At 42.5% G+C, this 18,202-nt stretch overlaps 1 protein-coding gene across 1 annotated transcript in view; it reads right to left on the bottom strand.

The window, feature by feature from the left end:
- GRK7 (G protein-coupled receptor kinase 7) overlaps positions 1-18,148 on the bottom strand; it is a 44,365-nt gene extending 26,217 nt beyond the window's left edge. Inside the window, exons 1-3 of the mRNA XM_083613814.1 lie at positions 17,940-18,148; positions 14,591-17,784; positions 13,499-13,936 (exon numbers count right to left, since the gene is read on the bottom strand). Of these exons, the coding sequence (XP_083469940.1) occupies positions 13,499-13,936; positions 14,591-15,193 (1,041 nt within the window). The 5' untranslated portion in view covers positions 15,194-17,784; positions 17,940-18,148. The remainder of the gene's footprint in view (positions 1-13,498; positions 13,937-14,590; positions 17,785-17,939) is intronic.
- Between the last annotated feature and the right edge of the window lie 54 nt (positions 18,149-18,202).

The following is an 18,202-nucleotide window of genomic DNA, read 5'->3' on the forward strand; positions in this document are numbered from 1 at the left end:
GAAAGTGTGATTAAGATATGTCTACCTTTTCCCACAGCTCTTTACAAAACAAACCCGATGAGTCTTGTAAACCAAACAGAGATGCAAATCTGTGTGTCCATCCTTTATTTGCCATGGCACAAGAACTGTTGAACAGGGGGAAAAACAAGCTGAATTTAGCCCTATCAGCTGTTTTGTAGAGCTCACTCCTTCCTCCCTTCATGGGGTGCCGCTGACTGCTTTGTTCTCCATTCCAGCTGTTCCATTCCCCCCCTTCAGTAGTGGCCTTAACAGACCTTGGAGGAATGTAACATTGGACCACAGGAAGCTGTCCAATGTGTTTGGTTTTCTTTCCCTCTGCTTATCACTTACTTTGCCATGGGCTGCCTAAGAGAACAGCAGACTCTTAGCCTGCTTTTTGCCTTTCATTTCAATTGCAATTTGGTAATAATATGTTTGGCTTTTGTCAAACAATATAAGGATTGACAATTTCCTGGTATCTCGTCACTGGAAAAAAAATTCCCATCACGATTAGAATCTGCCACAGTTAAATAAATAATACTTGGGGGGAGCATTCTAAATGTTCTTTGCTTCCTATCTTGTAAAACCAAACAAGTTATAGTTCTATTGTTTGTGCGTTTACACATTCATCGTTTTTGTAGAGACTTCTCATCGTGAGGTGAGAAGCCTCTGTTAAAAAAGAAGGTGCAAAGGTTCAGATCTTGGTCATACTAAATACAGTTTAACGCAAGGAGGGTGTGACTCCTTCCTTCTCACTTACGGAAGCTCTAGATATCAGGAGAGACTCTGAACAGTTATTTGCAAAAAAATCTTTCACACTGTCTGTATCTGTAAGGACTCCAGAAGCACCATCCCATGAAAAGGTTTACTGAGAAATAACACAGGATAACAGGCCAGTTCTGATACTGTGCAGACACCAACACTGCTATCACACTACAGATTAGAGATGGGCAAAGATGCTGAGTGCTCAAAAATGTTTGTGGGGAGTGAACAAAGCGATCAGGGTATTGCAAAACCTCCCAGACTTTTTGTAGCACTCACAAACATCTGATTGTTTCACTTCCCTTTCCAAGCAGGGATGGGTGGGGTGAGGGACCCAGGCTTATTCCCCCACTGCAGAGCACATCCAGTGGGCAGACTTCTGTCCTACCTTTCTGACAAAGTGCAAGCAACCATTCTGAACAGAACTGTCTTTTTAAAATGTCTCCAACACAAGCAAAAGAGTTCAAACTTTTCCCTGCTTCCTTTTTTTAAACTTACTTCTTTTTTTGAGATGGGAGGGCATGCATTTTTTAGCCACCCTTTTTTGGGGAAAAACCCACACCTTCCACACTGAGACTCACTCTCGTTTCTCACACAGATTGTCATCTGAAGTACCTTTCCACTTTTTTTCCACTCGTGTGCTGGGCGTGACACGCCCCACCCACCCATCCCGGACAGAGGTATCTTGGTTAATGCTATCCGGCTTAGACTACTGAAATGTGTTGTACAACAGGATTACGAAGAAATTTCAGTTGGTTCGAAATGCAACAGCTATGCTGCCGACTGACACAAGTCAACCCTAACATCTCTCACCAGCTTTAAAATAGCTTTACTGTTTTTCTGTGATGCAATTCAAGGTACAATTCAAACCTGAGGATAAGGGACATTTTTCAGCCACAGGGCCACATTTTGTTCTGGTGGGTGGGGCCAGAGGTAAGAGTGAGCAAAGCAATAAATGTGATTTTTACAGGCGACTAGTTTCTTGACACTCACACTCACACACCCCTCTATATACTCCACCCAGACAAAAAGCAGCAGCAGCATCCAATGATACATTCCAAGCAAGCAAAAATGCCCAAGGAGAGTGTAAGGCAATGTCGGTGGCCTGATGAAGTTATAGAATGTGTCCAGGGCAGCTGTTTACCAGCTCCATCTGGTACACAGGCTGAGACCCTATCTGCCCACGGACTGCCTTGCCAGAGTGGTGCATGCTCTGGTTATCTCCCGTTTGGACTACTGCAATGCGCTCTACGTGGGGCTACCTTTGAAGGTGACCCAGAAACTACAACTAATCCAGAATTCGGCAGCTAGACTGGTGACTGGGAGCGGCCGCCGAGACCACATAACACCGGTCTTGAAAGACCTACATTGGCTCCCAGTATGTTTCCGAGCACAATTCAAAGTGTTGGTGCTGACCTTTAAAGCCCTAAACGGATTCGGTCTAGTATATCTGAAGGAGCATCTCCACCTCCATCGTTCTACCCGGACACTGAGGTCCAGCGCTTAGGGCCTTCTGGCGGTTCCCTCACTGCGAGAAGCCAAGTTACAGGGAGCCAGGCAGAAGGCCTTCGCGGTAGTGGCGCCCGCCCTGTGGAACACCCTCCCACCAGATGTCAAAGAGAAGAACAACTACCAGACTTTTAGAAGACATCTGAAGGCAGCCCTGTTTAGGGAAGCTTTTAATGTTCGATGCATTATGGTATTTTAATATTTTGTTGGAAGCCGCCCAGAGTGGCTGGGGAAGCCCAGCCAGATGGGCGGGGTATAAATAATAAATTATCATCATCATCATCATCGAACTGTAGAGTTGGAAGGGACCCCAAGGGTCTTCTAGTCCAGTCCCCAAAATGCATGAATCTCAGCTAAAGCATTCAGTCCAGAGGGCCAGACAGAAGGTCCACATTTGGCCCCTGCATCTGAGCATCCCCATACCTGTTTCAAAGACATATGGCTTCATATGTACATTGATATAAGAAAAGTCCTGCTGGATCAGACCAAAGATCTATCTAGTTGAGCAACTGATGCCCACAGTAACCAACTCAATGCCTCTGGGGACACCCTAAGACAGGACATGAAGGTAAGAGTCCTTTCCTACTGTCATTTCCCCAGGAACTTGTGTTCTGGGGCATGGGTGCCTCTGATCCTGGAAGCAGTATATAGTCAATATGTTCAGTAGTTATTAGCAGGCTCCATGAATTTATCTAACCCCTTTTAAAGCTGACTATGTGAGTGGCCATCACCTTATTGTGGTAGTGCAGTGGCATAGCGTGGTTTGCTGGTGTTCAGGGCATGCATTTGCACACCAGGGGCCAGAGGATGAAAGGAGTCTGCAGCGCCAGCCCAGCCATTACCACCAATGCCACTGCAGTGACATCAGCCCCAAGCCGCTTTGCAAGGCTGATATGATCGCAGCCTCGCAAAGCATCTCAAGGGCTGGCAGGGCAGAATGAGCAGCAACCCCCAGAAAAATGTGCCGAGGGCCATTGCCCCAGCAGCGCCCCCCTACTATGCCCCTGTGGTAGTGAATGCTATACTTTAAACAATGCACTGCATTAAGTCCTTCCTTTTGTCTGCCTCGAATCTCCCACTCTTTAGTTTTGTTGGATGACTTCACAAGAAGAACAATCTCTCTGGAGGCATGGTAACTATCAGGTTTCCTCCCTGTTCCCATTTCCTACCTTCTTAACTAAGGTACAATTTAAAATGGGCTATTGTGAGAACAAAAATGTTGCATGAAAAGAGATTGTGCAACTATAGATCATACACTAACTATGTGGTTAGCTTGTGAATAGCTCCCTTAAGCTGATCAGAATTATATAAATATGAATGCACACAGCTGTCATTAAGTCACAATTATTTTCCCTCAGGTGCTAGTCTGTTGACAGGGCTTGCACTGTCTTCCTTTGTTTTTAGCATTTCCAGTAAATATGAGACAGCTTCATTTTGTAGCCAACATACAACAGCCTGTGGCTATGCATCCAGGAACCAGCCAATCAATGTCTGCTAGTACAAAAGCAATCCAATGCTATATTGCTTCTTATCTGAATTCATTTGTTGACTCAGCAGAGATTTCTCATTCATTTGTTTTGCAAATGTCCAATTTTGCAATGGTGCAAAGGGAAAGTTGGGTTGAAACGCAGCCATTGGGGTTTATTTGTTCTTCTGTGGGCAGGTGGTGGCTTAAATCTATCAACTGACTAAAAATGGATAATGCATTTTGGTTTTATGTCCTGGAAGTGCAGAAGGAACAGGATTCCAAAGATTAATGGTCCACTAGGCTCTTCATTTGGGCTTGATCAGGGTAGAGAAAAATCTGAAGCATAGCACAACCCTGTAACTAATTAGGCTAATTTTAAAGATAAATTTATATTAAGGAAATTTAAGGGCCACAACAATGTGAGGAAACACTAGACACTCCCACTTAAGCCAAAATGCTTTAATTTTTGCTTTTCTGGCCTGTGTTTCATTGGTCTGACCAGGGGCATTATTGGGGGGGGGGAGTTGCTCAAGGGACAAGACCTGGATCTCCTGTTCTTTCTTCCCCCTGCTTTTTTAAAAAAAATAAAAAGAGTGACTTAGGGAACTGCAAAGCATAGTCCTGATAAGAACCCAGCTACCTCCCATCTTAATTTCCTAGAGGAATTTATACATATAATTTATACATATAAATATGTACACTTTATGCAAATTTGTGTCCTGGGATGGTATCCTTTAAGTACTCAGCCTCACAACCAGATGGCTCTCTTAGCTACTGTTTTTAGAAATTAGAGGAGACCATGATTTGACTAAATTTGCAAAGAGTCAACAAGTGAGGTTTGTGGATTTCAAGGGGTCCCCTATCTCACCACCACCACCAGTCGTTTGTGGACTGGGAAAAGGGCTTTTGGGACCATTTTCCTTCTCTGTCTGATAGAGCCATAATTTCCTCTAGTGTGAGCAGCTCTTTCTCCCCAATCTCAGTATCGTGCTGCAAAAACCATTTGGCCAGAGATAACTGCAGCAGAAAACACATTGGTGGGCACACCATTGCAAATGATGCTCTCTTTTAACACTTTCCAAAAATTCCAGCTGTCTCCCGAGTTGTATTTCTCTCCCTCTCATTTCTGAATTGTTTGAACACATGCTTTTTTGGCAAAACACAAACTAACTCCGACTAAACACCAAAACCTTGGAGAAAAAAATACATACTCAAGGAACCTAACTTCCAAAGCAACTCATATATAATGGTGAGCTAGTCTGTCAGTTTCTAAATTTTGCAGTCTTTAGTTCAGTTCTCCACATTTCCACATCAGCTTGGTTAAAAAAAAAAGAAGTCCTATTAATCAGCATTTAAGTGCACATTTCTCCTAATATACACATCTGTATATGCAGTTTTACCTAATGTGCATATTTATGCAAATCAATTTTACCTGAATTAATGCATTTTTAATGTTATTTTCAAGTATATGTACACACATGTTAACCTAGTCTATGCATTTTTGTACATATTACTTGGCTGGAAATGTTGTTGTTGTTTAGTCATTTAGTCGTGTCCGACTCTTCGTGACCCCATGGACCAGAGCACGCCAGGCCCTCCTGTCTTCCACTGCCTCCCGCAGTTTGGTCAAACTCATGCTGGTAGCTTCGAGAACACTATCCAACCATCTCGTCCTCTGTCGTCCCCTTCCCCTTGTGCCCTCCATCTTTCCCAACATCAGGGTCTTTTCCAGGGAGTCTTCTCTTCTCATGAGGTTGCCAAAGTATTGGAGCCTCAGCTTCATGATCTGTCCTTCCAGTGAGCACTCAGGGCTGATTTCCTTCAGAATGGATAGGTTTGATCTTCTTGCAGTCCATGGGACTCTCAAGTGTCTCCTCCAGCACCATAATTCAAAAGCATCAATTCTTCGGCGATCAGCCTTCTGGTCCAGCTTTCACTTCCATACATCACTACTATATTGCAAAATTTGGAGAAGTGTGAATTTCAAAAGATTGCTTTATTTCAAGTCTACATATTGTGCTAGAAGTGTAAACTGGATAGGTACGTTCACATTTAAACTCCACCCCCCCCATCCCTGCTCAAATACGTGTGGTTAAGGTGGACAATCAGATATTGGACAACAATCAGAAATCAGTACCAAATCTCTTCTGTTCTGTTGTATAAGTGTGCACACACAACCCAGATTTCCAGATACTCCACATTCCAAAAACTGTCCCTGGAGTCTCGACTCAGATTGAAGTAACATGCTATGTGGGCATCTTCCCTAGAGAGATAGACGCTTCCCCCTGCTGGACAATACAAGAGATACAGATAAGGTGATCTCCGCATGCAAGCACATATCTGGAGGAACATCCTCATTGCAATGCTCTTCTGTGCCCCACTGGATACAGATTGGAATGTGTATTCCCATCTGGGATTATACGTTGCTGCAAGAGGTTGGTTGTGTGGAGCTATAGCTGGTCTGGGGCCATAGATTGCAGAATTCTTCTATACAATCTTTGGCTGTGTTTACACTCTTGTTACACTCCTGTGACGTGGGTGGCGCTGTGGGTTAAACCACAGAGCCTAGGACTTGCCGATCAGAAGGTTGGCGGTTTGAATCCCCACGACAGGGTGAGCTTCCGTTGCTCGGTCCCTGCTCCTGCCAACCTAGCAGTTCAAAAGCACGTCAAAGTGCAAGTAGATAAATAGGTACCGCTCTGGTGGGAAGGTAAACAGCATTTCCGTGCGCTGCTCTAGTTTGCCAGACGCAGCTTAGTCATGCTGGCCGCATGACCCGGAAGCTGTACGCCGGCTTCCTTGGCCAATAAAGCAAGATGAGCACCGCAACCCCAGAGTCGGCCACGACTGGACCTAATAGTCAGGGGTCCCTTTACCTTTACCCTCCTGTTTACTAGCTGTGTTTCCAGTGATGGGTTTTTTAAAAATCTGTGCTTAAGTGACTTTACCCCAAATGCATATGTATCCTGTACTTCCTTATAAAATGCTACTGTCTGATGTGTTGTTTCTCAAACCAGCTTCACACCAGTTGGAGTTCTTAAGCCATTCCTAATTCATCCCTAGGCAAGGTGTGAGCATCTTTACACTGGGTAAAGACATACCTGCCCTGTCAATGCCCCCTGGCGTGTACAAAACAGAAATAAATCTGACACTAATGAAGCTGTGCTAATGTGAACTGCTAGAGGGGAAAGAACTGTGAAATGCACCAGGGGTGGGGACAACATCTTTGTGCTCTAAGGCAGAAATGTGAATATACCCTCAGGCTAGCATAGCACTTTAGCTTGCTTCTTTTATTATTCCAGTATCAAAGTTGACTCTTGATGCTAATTTCGTTTACAGTACGATCCTAATACAAGTCACCCATAGAATCCTTAAAATAAATCCACAGCAGTGGGGGTTTTTTAATATAGAAAAGAAAGGTATACTTCTGGATCTGGTGAAAAGGTCCCTGAAAATGATGCACTCCATTAAAAGAAGCTAGCACTGATGCCTTGGCTGCCAATTGTGTTTTCAAAGTGATTTCTAGGTTTAAAGGGACCAAGGGAAAACTTGTGCAGAATGTTAACTAAAGGGCATGTAATATGCTAATGAAAAAAACCCCTCCTGAGGTAGAACGGATAAACTTGAAATTGCAGATTCACAACCTGTAGCTAGCCCTTTGTTGCCCTCTTGAAATTAGAAAGCAATTCCTAAAACTTTAAAACAGCTTTTCCGATGCTTTCCTAAGAAATGGAATCACACAGGAAAACAAAGGGGTTTTTTTTGGGGGGGGATAGGGGCATTTTGTGCATGAGTTTAACCAAAGCATGCTTTTGTCCCATTCAAATATTATGATGCCCTGTCTTCAAAACGTGTAAGATGATGCTCTGTACAGGTTACACTGACACCTGTGCTTAGATTTGACATTGCACATTCCCAACATGGCACCCATGTCCTATGTCACCCACTGGTGTTTTGCCTATTGCTTGGGAGGGAGTTACATGGAAAAAAATTTTTTTGTCATCTTGCCTGCTTCCTCAAAAACTCTGCACCCGCAAAGATCTAATTTAACCAGCTGTATAGTTTTATTGATTTTTCCAACAGCCTGGTTGTATTTTAATTGTATTTTGGTTTCTTGTATAGTGTTTTGCTTTGTTGTACACCACCTTGAGCTGCCCACTTAGCAGGCGGCATATAAACATTTAAAGAAATAAATAAAAATCATCTGTGAAATGGATACTTTGTGGTGCCCAGAAAAGTTTCCTAGATTTCCAAATGTTGCCCTGAGACCAGAAAAAGTTAACGATCCATGATATAGCCTGATATAGCAAGAACCCAATGTTGTCATACGTTATATATATACACATATAGAATTCACCTTTTACAATTTACAGCTTGATCCTTTGAAAAGAAGGTGAAATGCCTTTCTGCTAAGGCATCCAAGGCAATTATAGCCACCAAATATTCATATAAGGATTGCAGCATTTATATTGGTACAAATCTTTTTAAGATAACGCAGGAGGACAAGAGGGAGGAGCCACAGAGCATGCATCATTTTCTCCAGCTGCATTCCACCTGCCTTAAATATTATAGGAACATAGGTAGCTGCCTTATACTGAGCCAAATCATTAGTCCACCTAGTTCAGTATTGTCAACTGTGACTGGCAGCCACTCTCCAGCGTTTCAGACAAGGGTTTCTCCCAGTCCTACTTGGAGATGCAGGGCACTGAACTTGGGACCTTCTGCATGCAAAACAGATGCTCTACAGTGGTACCTCGGGTTACATACGCTTCAGGTTACAGACTCCGCTAACCCAGAAATAGTACTTCGGGTTAAGAACTTTGCTTCAGGATGACAACAGAAATCATGCTCTGGCGGCACAGCAGCAGCGGGAGGCCCCATTAGCTAAAGTGGTGCTTCAGGTTAAGAACAGTTTCAGGTTATGAACAGACCTCCAGAACGAATTAAGTTCTTAACCCGAGGTACCACTGTACTACTGAGATGGCCCTTCCCCTGTCAGCAGAATGTCTGCCGACATTAATGTCATTACACACTCAGCAATGAGTTTACTGAGAGCGCAACCAATGGCGGTAAGGCAAACCCACTAACATTAGTGAATATATTCCAAGACTTCTAACTATGAGCATAATGCATATCTTAATGTTAGTGAAATTAAAAACCATAGGTAAGGACTAGAATCTGGCTTTATACGTGGAGGAGGATAATCTTCGGATAATGGCACACACCCAAAGCTCTTCTACCATTGAACATTGTAGCAAGCAAGCAAAGCAAGCAAGCAATCTTTTGGGGAAGTTCATTTGGCATTACTGAAGAACTCCCAATAAGCTTTGGAGAAATCTCAGGATCCCCCAAAACCACATTTGAAAACTAGTGATTCCAAACAATAGTTTGATCACCTCCTTGAGCAAAAAGAGATTACAAAATGGAAAAACCTGTATGGTTTTTGAATGAAGAGTACTTACAATAATCAACAAAGTCTTCATCATCAGAGTTCAATTTTTTGGCTATAACTTTCTCACTAGCCACTCTTCCTAAAGTGGAAATGGGCTGGACATCTTTTCACGGAAGCATGAATCACATAATAAGTCCCTACCGTTCCCCGTTTCCCCAAAGGCTGGCAATTTAAGTCTGTGTACACAACATACATTTAAAGCACATGACTTACCCCAAAGAATCCTGGGAACTGTAGTTGGTTAGAGGGCTGGAAAATGAAGCTATGTTAGGGGTAAACTACAGAACCCAAGATTCTTAATAGAATAAAGCAAGGACTGGGATTTATTTAATAGGAAGAGGAAAGAGAGCAGGAAGCAAGAGGAACAACTCAGAGAATTGTTCCATTTAAGACAAATCTAAACAAAACAAAACAAAATGGGGGAGGGTTGAAGTCCAATAAAATAGTTATCTATAGGTGAGCAACTTGCTTTCGGCAACATGATTTTGGACTAGAATGCAGCTGTAGCCTCATTGGCTGTGGAGCTGCTACTGGTTATTGTTGTGTGAGGGAAGAAGACTATAGTTCTTCTTCACTGTCTTCTCTGGGTATTAATTTTTATTCCTTCTGTGGTCTTCTTAGTCTTTCATAAATCTTCAACTCTTTCCTGCTCCCCCCTACCCTGAATATCTTTTTAAAAAAAGCCCTATCAGAATCTTTACAGAAAGATTGTAGGAGCCGAAAAAAGGGTTGCACACCCTCCATGTCCCAGAGGAAAACCAGGATGCATGTCTTTCAGGGCTACCATCTTGCACAAGAGCACAGTGCCCCAAAATGGGATGCCCCAATTCAATCAGGACAGTTGAGGGGTATGGAGTGGCAGAGCAGGCATAATATCTCTCTGTGCTCCAATTTATAGGGTTACACTATTTATATAGCAGCACAGCTAATTCAACACTAACGAATGGCTACTGTCATCTAGAATGTGATGTGTCCTTTATTACAAAGAACAGCCTTCTATTTGAAGCTGTCTTCTATTTGCAGAGCTGGTCCAAGTCCAGTTTTAATGAACTGTAAGAAGGGAGAGCAAGGCCTTGCATGCCCATCAAGTTAGCACCTGGAGATGCACTATATTTCTATAGTAAATTATAGTATTTGCATCCATGCATATAAAGTAGCATGTTTACATTTTATGCACACCTGTGTCCTCCTTTTTATGGGGCGAATGATGTATACATGGCCACCCTACATATTTAATAGAGTTGTCAAATTAGAGTCCTTATGCTGGTCTATGGCATTTCCCCTTATTCCTTGACCTCAGCTTAGCAGTTCCTGCAGCTCATAACATGAAGGATGACCCTTTATCAAAAGGCAATCCAGCAGTGGCCCATTTTGTTAGATACAGGTGAAATACAAATTGTCCACACACTCCAGTTGCATCTGTTTAATAGACACAATACCTGTTTTCCTCACTAAGAGACCACATTGACATTCATACAATTTGTACCATAATACATCAATAGATTTGACTTCAGGTTAACAGTCTTTTTGGCTGGCATTAATACTGCCTACCTTAGGCATAATACTGCCTTCCTTAGGAATCACATCTCTCAACTTTGCTAACATGTTCTGACTTCCAAAAGTGGCCTGATCCAGCATGCTCTTCTTATGGTCTTATGGATGTGAATACTTGAACTCTGACATACATGAAAATGTTTCCGTGGAGGAGGTTCATTCTTGTGAAATGCGACTTCGTGAACTGTTTGCTCTTGTCACACTATAATGGACTCATTTCCCTTCTGTCAAATGCTGACAGGCATGATAGGCTGACCAGAGTAAGAGAGGGGATGTGGCCTCTGGCAGGAAGATGGGATGAAACATTAAATGGGTCTCCAGCCATTTTTTGGACTACAATTCCCATCAACCCTGACCACTGCTCCTGCTAGCTAGGAATGATGGGTGTTGTAGTCCAAAAACAGCTGGAGACCTAAGTTTGGGAAACCCTGCATTAGCACAAACAGAAAACGGGCCCCACCAACCTCAGTCTATCCTTAACAAGCCCCACCTGCTGACCTATGTACAACCAATCCAGGGGGTGGCACTGCCTGTCATCTACCTCCCCCTTAGTCTCAAGTGTTGCAACATTGTAATAGAACTTAGCAGGTAGAAGATGGAGACAAAACTAGAAGGTGCCTGTCTGGCTCCACCTACTGTTGGTTTTCCTGTCTTCTGCTCTACCAGTGTCAACAGGTACCACCTCCCCACTCAGATACCATAAAAAGAACTTAACTACACTTTACAACCCAACTAGAAACAGCCACTGCTTTCCTATTTTTGAGTACACCATAGTCTTATTACACCAGTAAGTCAAACATAATGTATTGCAAGCCTTGAGCATTTATCCTAAAATAGCAATTAAAACCCTCCTTGAGAGTCTGTCTTCTGCACACAAGCCATTATTAAGCTGATCTTCTGACTATTCTGTTTTAATAAGGGGTCCCCCCCAACTTTCATAATAACACAGGGCTAGTATTTTGAGAGTTCTCTTTTGATCTCTCATCAGTTACTTTTCCTGCAGGAAATACAGCTTTTTATCGAATTAAACCACACTCTTGCTTAACTTATGCATCACACCTATCAACCAGTACCAAAAAGAGACATGCTTTAGACCTGGAGTACACTCTTCCACACAAACTATGGACCTGCAAATTCAAAAGGGCCTACTTATTTCTGGGAAGTTATATACAGAAGTATGACTAGGACTTACTCTAGGTTGTTTTCATGACAATTGAGCCAACACTTCTAATGATAGACATTTGACTGTAAAATACAGTCACATCACATGCAGCTCTGTTATAGCATACAAGCTTCCATTTCATAAAACAGTTGATGAAAGATCCAACACCACTAAAATCTATTTAAATAAGGAAAGGAGGGCAGTATTCATGAATCCCAAATCAAAACATTCAAACAATATATAGGTTTATACAACATAAAGCATACTGACATTCCTGTTAACAGATCTTTTATGTGGGAAGTTTAAAAAAAGCGCAAAATGCTCTCAAATTCTGACGACAGATACTTTCAACATAACCCTGTAAACTGGATTAGAGCTTTTTTGTGTTAAATTGAATAGTTATCCTTATTTGCCACAGGAGCCAACTCCTAGGGGCCGTGGGGGCTTTGGCCCCCCAATAAAATATGATTATGCAAAGCAGGGTTTACCTGGGCCCCCACAATATTTTATTTTAAGTTGGCACACCTGTTATTTGCTCATATATAAGATGGTGGTTGCACAATAAAATTCAATAAGAAAGGTGTACAGGGAAATATAAATATGGTAAATATATTTGCCTCACTGTTTAGGTTCACATGCTATATACAAACCAGGAAAAGAATTCCAGCAAGCTATTTTTTGCTGCTGTCGTTCTCATGTGCGTTACATTATCAGGGCTACCTGCAGTGATTATGAACTGATCCTTATTTAACCTGTCTTAACAGCGGTTACACAAGAAACGTAAATTGGATAACAAATACAGCACATTATGTACCATATTTACGTTACCCAAAATTTATTGTATAATTCCCACTTAAACCTTGAGCGCTTTGTATCAGAATCAGTTCATAACCCTCACAGGTAGGGCCATTAAAGCTCTATGCTCTTCTTTTTGTTTGCAAATATACAACTGAATGTGACATGTTACCAAACTCCCTGCCACTGGTAGGAGTTTTCGTACATTTTGACCCAGAATGTGCAAGTGAGTATGTGGTAGGTTGGCTGTGGGTTGTACTGCTGCAATAAGAATAATATGGAAAAACTGAGATGAGATAATCCTTTACAATATGGGTGAACAATAAGAGGGAATCACCACTGAAACAAACAATAGGTGCTCTTGTGCCATTCCCATTCATTTCAATGGGGCTTGCACAGAAAACCTTTCTACTGCTTTGTGTCTCCTTATCAGGTAGAATTGGCACTCATTATATTAAGGCTTTCACTCCCCAACAATTCCTCATTTTTGGAACTCCCTGTAGGCTGCTAACAGAAACATCTGACTTGCATAATGCCTCAAAACCTAACAGCATTTTTTTTTTTGCAAGGTATAATTTCTTTTTAAGCAAGCGTGCCAGTCAAATTGCTTCACCGTGCATCCAAATAGTTAATAAAGTAAATCCTCTTTCCATCTGTCACTTAGAATGAAATGACCACATAAGATATTTAGTGGAGAACAAATCCCAAAGGAATTAAAGGGGGGGCTCAGTGCATTGGAAATAGAACAAGCTCTCCCAACTAGCCAAGCAGCCCTGCACGGTGAACTCTCACTTACCCTCTGGTTTATGGACTTGCCTTCCTTGACTTCCACCGCCAAGCCAAGATCAGACAATCGGCAGTGGCCATTATCATCCAGGAGGACATTTTCAGGCTTCATGTCCCTGTAGACAATTTGGATGGAGTGGAGGTGCAGCATCCCACAGGTGATCTGAGCCGAGTAGAAGATGACCCTATCCATTTCCAAGCCTCTTTCGCCCACATTGTAAATGTGATATTTAAGATCCCCACCATTCATCAGGCTCATGACAAGACACAGGGCGGCTTTGCTCTGATAGGCATAGGACAGCGTGACAATGAAACGGCTGTTGACTTTCTCAAGGATCTCCTTCTCTAACAGAGCCATCTTTTCGCCACCTTTTTTCTTTAGTCGTTTTTTGTCCAGTTTCTTGCAGGCATACATCTTGCCAGTATTTCTCACCTGAATGGCACAAACCTAAAGCAGCAAGTTGAATGAAAAAAGGAAAAGTCTTAAGTAAGCGATGCAGACTTGGAACTGAAGAGACTATATGCCCCTTATTGCTATTTTTATCACAATATCCATTGGTTTCAGTTTTGATTTTTTAAAAAACACACACAAAACCCCTTACTTAGATTATATACTGTATTTGTGGAGACTATTATGCCATTTATGGGTTCTCTGCTATGCTTTGTAGATTATTTGAAAGGAATGAATGGAGCCGCGGTAGCAGCCATAAGTGTTTCCATTGGGAAACCTATTTCATCTCATGTCTTATTTGCATAATTTATGTTCTTAACACTTACTGTACATTGCCCAGAGAACTTTTTATTGGACAGTATAAAAATACTGTAAATTAAACAAGCAAACGAACCACATGTGAGACATTTTGAGGAACAAGGAGGAAGGGATAGTTGTGAAAAATAAATGAATCCCCGCCTCATGATCATGAGTACATGTTAGTGCAGAGGAGATTATCAGAGAAAAGGCTGAATATGGGCTTACGTCACAAGAGATCTTGTGCATGCAGAGGACTGGCAAGTTGCCCAGTGCCTGTTGCCTGCTAAAGGCCATTCATTGCATGGCCTAGGCCTATCTGCTTGCCCAGGAGATGAAAGAATAGCTCCTTACCTCTCCAAAGCCTCCTTTGCCTAGTACTCGGAATTCGTCGAAGAGCTTCTCGTTTATAGGTTGCCGCTCAAAGCCTTTCCATTGCACAAACTTATCAAAGAATGGGCTAGTCTGGAAGTCATCAAAGGGTTTCCCCTTGAGATAGGCATTTGTCTCTTCCCTGGCTGATAATGTGACTTTTTCAAAATCATCCTTGCTAGCTGCCTGGCACTTGCTTGACAAGTCTGCACTGAGAAATTTCAGGTAGCTGTTGCTGCAATTCTTCAAGTACATGTTGACTATGCCTTCTAGGTAGCTGTCCTTGATGTGGTCCTCTGCCAGCTCCCAAGCCACCACTTCGTCCAAAAACTCTCTGGCCTTCAGGTACTCAGGCACCGTTTCCAAGAATTCCCGGAAAAAACTCTTGCCAATGGGCTGCTGCTCGCAAATGGACTCGTAATCCATAGTCATCGACTTTTTGATCTCCGCACATTCCTCAATCTTGGGCAGAGCTAGGTTCCTGCGTCTTTTTTGCATCTCCTTGGCATCCACATCACCGCTTTTCCTGGCCTCAAGGTATGCTGTGTTGGCGATCAGGTTATCCAGTCCCCCCATGTCACACATCTTGGCGATGTACTAGGGTGGCAGAGCCTCACTGGGGGAAGAACACTGGCTTGCCTTGGGGTGGCTGCCTTGGTATGGCTTTCCCTGCGCCACTGCCTGAGTGTAAGTGCAGGCTACAAACACATGTTAGGGAGACCGACTACTTTAGCATTAAATACCTCTCAAGGATTTTCACTAAGTACCTTTAGGTGTATGTACCATTTGTGGAAAGTGGCTGGTAAGAGGTTTCTCTCTAAGGAGCTTTGGGTTTGCTATCTATAGCTAAATGGATGACAGCCCAGGAGAACCTCATCACGGCTGCCACAACTATCTGGCGTACATTTCTCAACTCAGCTCCTACTCTTCCTCACACAGGCCTGAGACCACTCTGACCTCAGTTTCAACCCCAGGTCCATAGAGAACACATGGCATCATGCCCTTTCAGAGAGCTGATATGTTTTCCTGCCCACCATCCCTGGTACCTTGATTCTCCAAAGCACGTCCACCATGTCTGCAGGCTCTGAAGCTGGCTTTTTAAAAGGGAATTTGAGATTTTCTGTGTTTTGCAGTGCTTCAAAAGAAAAACAACAGCAAAAACAACAGCTATCTTCGGAACCACATAATTATTTGAAGTGGCAAGCTGAGAAGGAAGTATCAAGGGGTTTAGTCAGATTTCTTTTAAAATGCACCATTCAGTCCTAGAGTGAAAATCTACCTCAACATACAGATAGATGCCATCCAGGGAAATAACAGTATTGTGAGCTGCACTTTTATACTGCACAAAATCTTCGGTGTTGTCATGGCACAGCTCCCTCTGAAGGAACCCAAATCGGCTTAGACAAAGAGCAAGCGAAAAATAATTGGTGCTCTAAAAATAAGGATGATCCCATGTACAATCAGAACAAGAGAGTCTGTTTCCTTCGCAACATGGCAGAAGTTGATTCTCATTTCCAAAATATAACTCGGGTGTCACAATTCTGGCTCCTGAAACTGAAAAGCCCACTTGAAACTAAGTTTTTACTTCAGTTCTTCCGTGATTCTGACAGAACTAATGGGATTACAATGGGAGCTGATAGTGACCCCTATATTTAGATGTCCTAGCACTTCTTTACAAAGGATTGCTGTGATTTATTTTAATAACTCTCACACCTCCAGTGCTGGGGAGCGGAGAGGGGAGGGGTCACACTTCAATTGTCCCAAGGGGTCAGTATGCACAGTAGGACCAGCCTTTGCTGTGTTCCAGTTAGAAGAAGAAAACATTTTCAAAGGTCATTTTTCCTGTTCTCATTTGCATTTATCAGGCACACTGTGGTGATCTGTCTAAGCAAGTTACAAGTCCCAATGCAGTCTCAGGCATGTAGCCAAAACAACCATACATTCATAAGGCTTGCCAGTGGACATACAGCTCCTGAAACATGATTTCTGCTCAGGCACACTTTGTACTATATTTTTGTAGCAGAAACTGGAACAAAGTTAGTAAATCAATTAATACCACTTCAAAACTAGTCAGTGGCTCAGAGGTTCAGACCAATTCCAAAACAACCCTATAAAGACCAAATGTGTTCATACTTATGAAGCTTGACTTACTTTCGATCGATAGTTAAACTGAATAGTTTCCTGTATATTTGTAGTGAAGTGTTCATCTTGTGGCATCCAGGATCATTTGAGATACATGTAGAAGACGGCAGTAGGGAACGGGGGCTCAGAGGCTTTGTAAGCAGCGTGGAAGCCCTCAAGGGCATCATTGTGCCCATGGGCACCCCAATGGCAAACATTCAGGGGACAGCCAGTAAGTTCCACCACTGCTTAGACTGTATACCAACTTGTGCCTACTTGATCCAGGTTTATGTAAAGAATACAACAATTTTGCACATCTCAATTCTTATGGGGGGCGGGATGTGTTCTTCAGAAGTTTATAGCAAATGGTAGCAGCTTTCATGAGATTGAACTGTTGTAGAGGTGAGACAGAAAGTTGGTTTATGAAACTGCAGTTTTGAACTCAAGTCCATGCAAGGATGGAAACCTCAAAACTTCATTTAAGCTACTCAGCAGGGGCTGGTATTCTAAGCCTGGATTTGTATGAATGGTGAAATGGTTCATTCAAGGTTGAAGTGGGTGCCAGAAAATAAAATGGCTGTTTCAGCACTGTTTTCAGTATTTTAAATGCTGCAGGTTAAACTCACTTAAGTTTCTGAAACCAACGAGATTTAAAGGAGCTCAGTCTAAATAAATAAATACATACTGTAGGTAACATGGAGTCAATATTACTGCCTGATTTTTCCCATTATTCTGCTGCTCCTCTTGGGCTATCTATCTGGAAAGATAAGATATACTCACATTGGTCTCATCTTGATTATAATTAAGAACAGGGTTTGCTTATTTGTTTGCTAAGGTGGTGGGAGGGCAAATATGTAATAAATGACTATCGTGATCCAAAGGGCTACACGTGAAATGCACTGGGGCTCTCCTGCACCTCCCCTTTCCACAACAACCTGTCCTGCTATCCACTAAGTGTTTCTGAGGGTTAAGGGGACCGTCTGGCATAGGAATTGTTGCACTGCAATGGGATACAGCCAGAAGGGAAAATTCATACACATGCAAGTATCTGGATCCTGGCGCATATATATATGCATATATATATATATGGGTGTTACATATACCATAGAGCAGCAATTATTTGCTAACTATCAGTCATTTCTGTTAGTCTTCAACTAACAAGACTTTTTAATGTTTGCATTTTCTGTTATATTGCTTTACGGAAGAAAACAACCCGAGCACTTCACAGGGTAAAAGGTTCAAGAGTGAGTGTTGGAGAAAGGGCCATAGGTCAGCCGCAGTGCCTCTGGTTTACATGAATAAGGTCCCAGGTTCAGTCTCAAGGTAGGGCTGGGAGAGACTCCTGCCTGAAGCCCTGTAAGTGTAGGCAATACTGAACTAGACAGACCAAGGCTCTCACTTCGTATAAAGTAGCTTCCTATGTTCTTACGAGAAATCTGTGAGAAATACATATTTAAGAATATCAATTTTAAC

The sequence above is a fragment of the Podarcis filfolensis genome, assembly GCF_964270895.1.
Source record: "Podarcis filfolensis genome assembly, chromosome: 5".
NCBI classification, from domain to species: Eukaryota; Metazoa; Chordata; class Lepidosauria; order Squamata; family Lacertidae; genus Podarcis; species Podarcis filfolensis.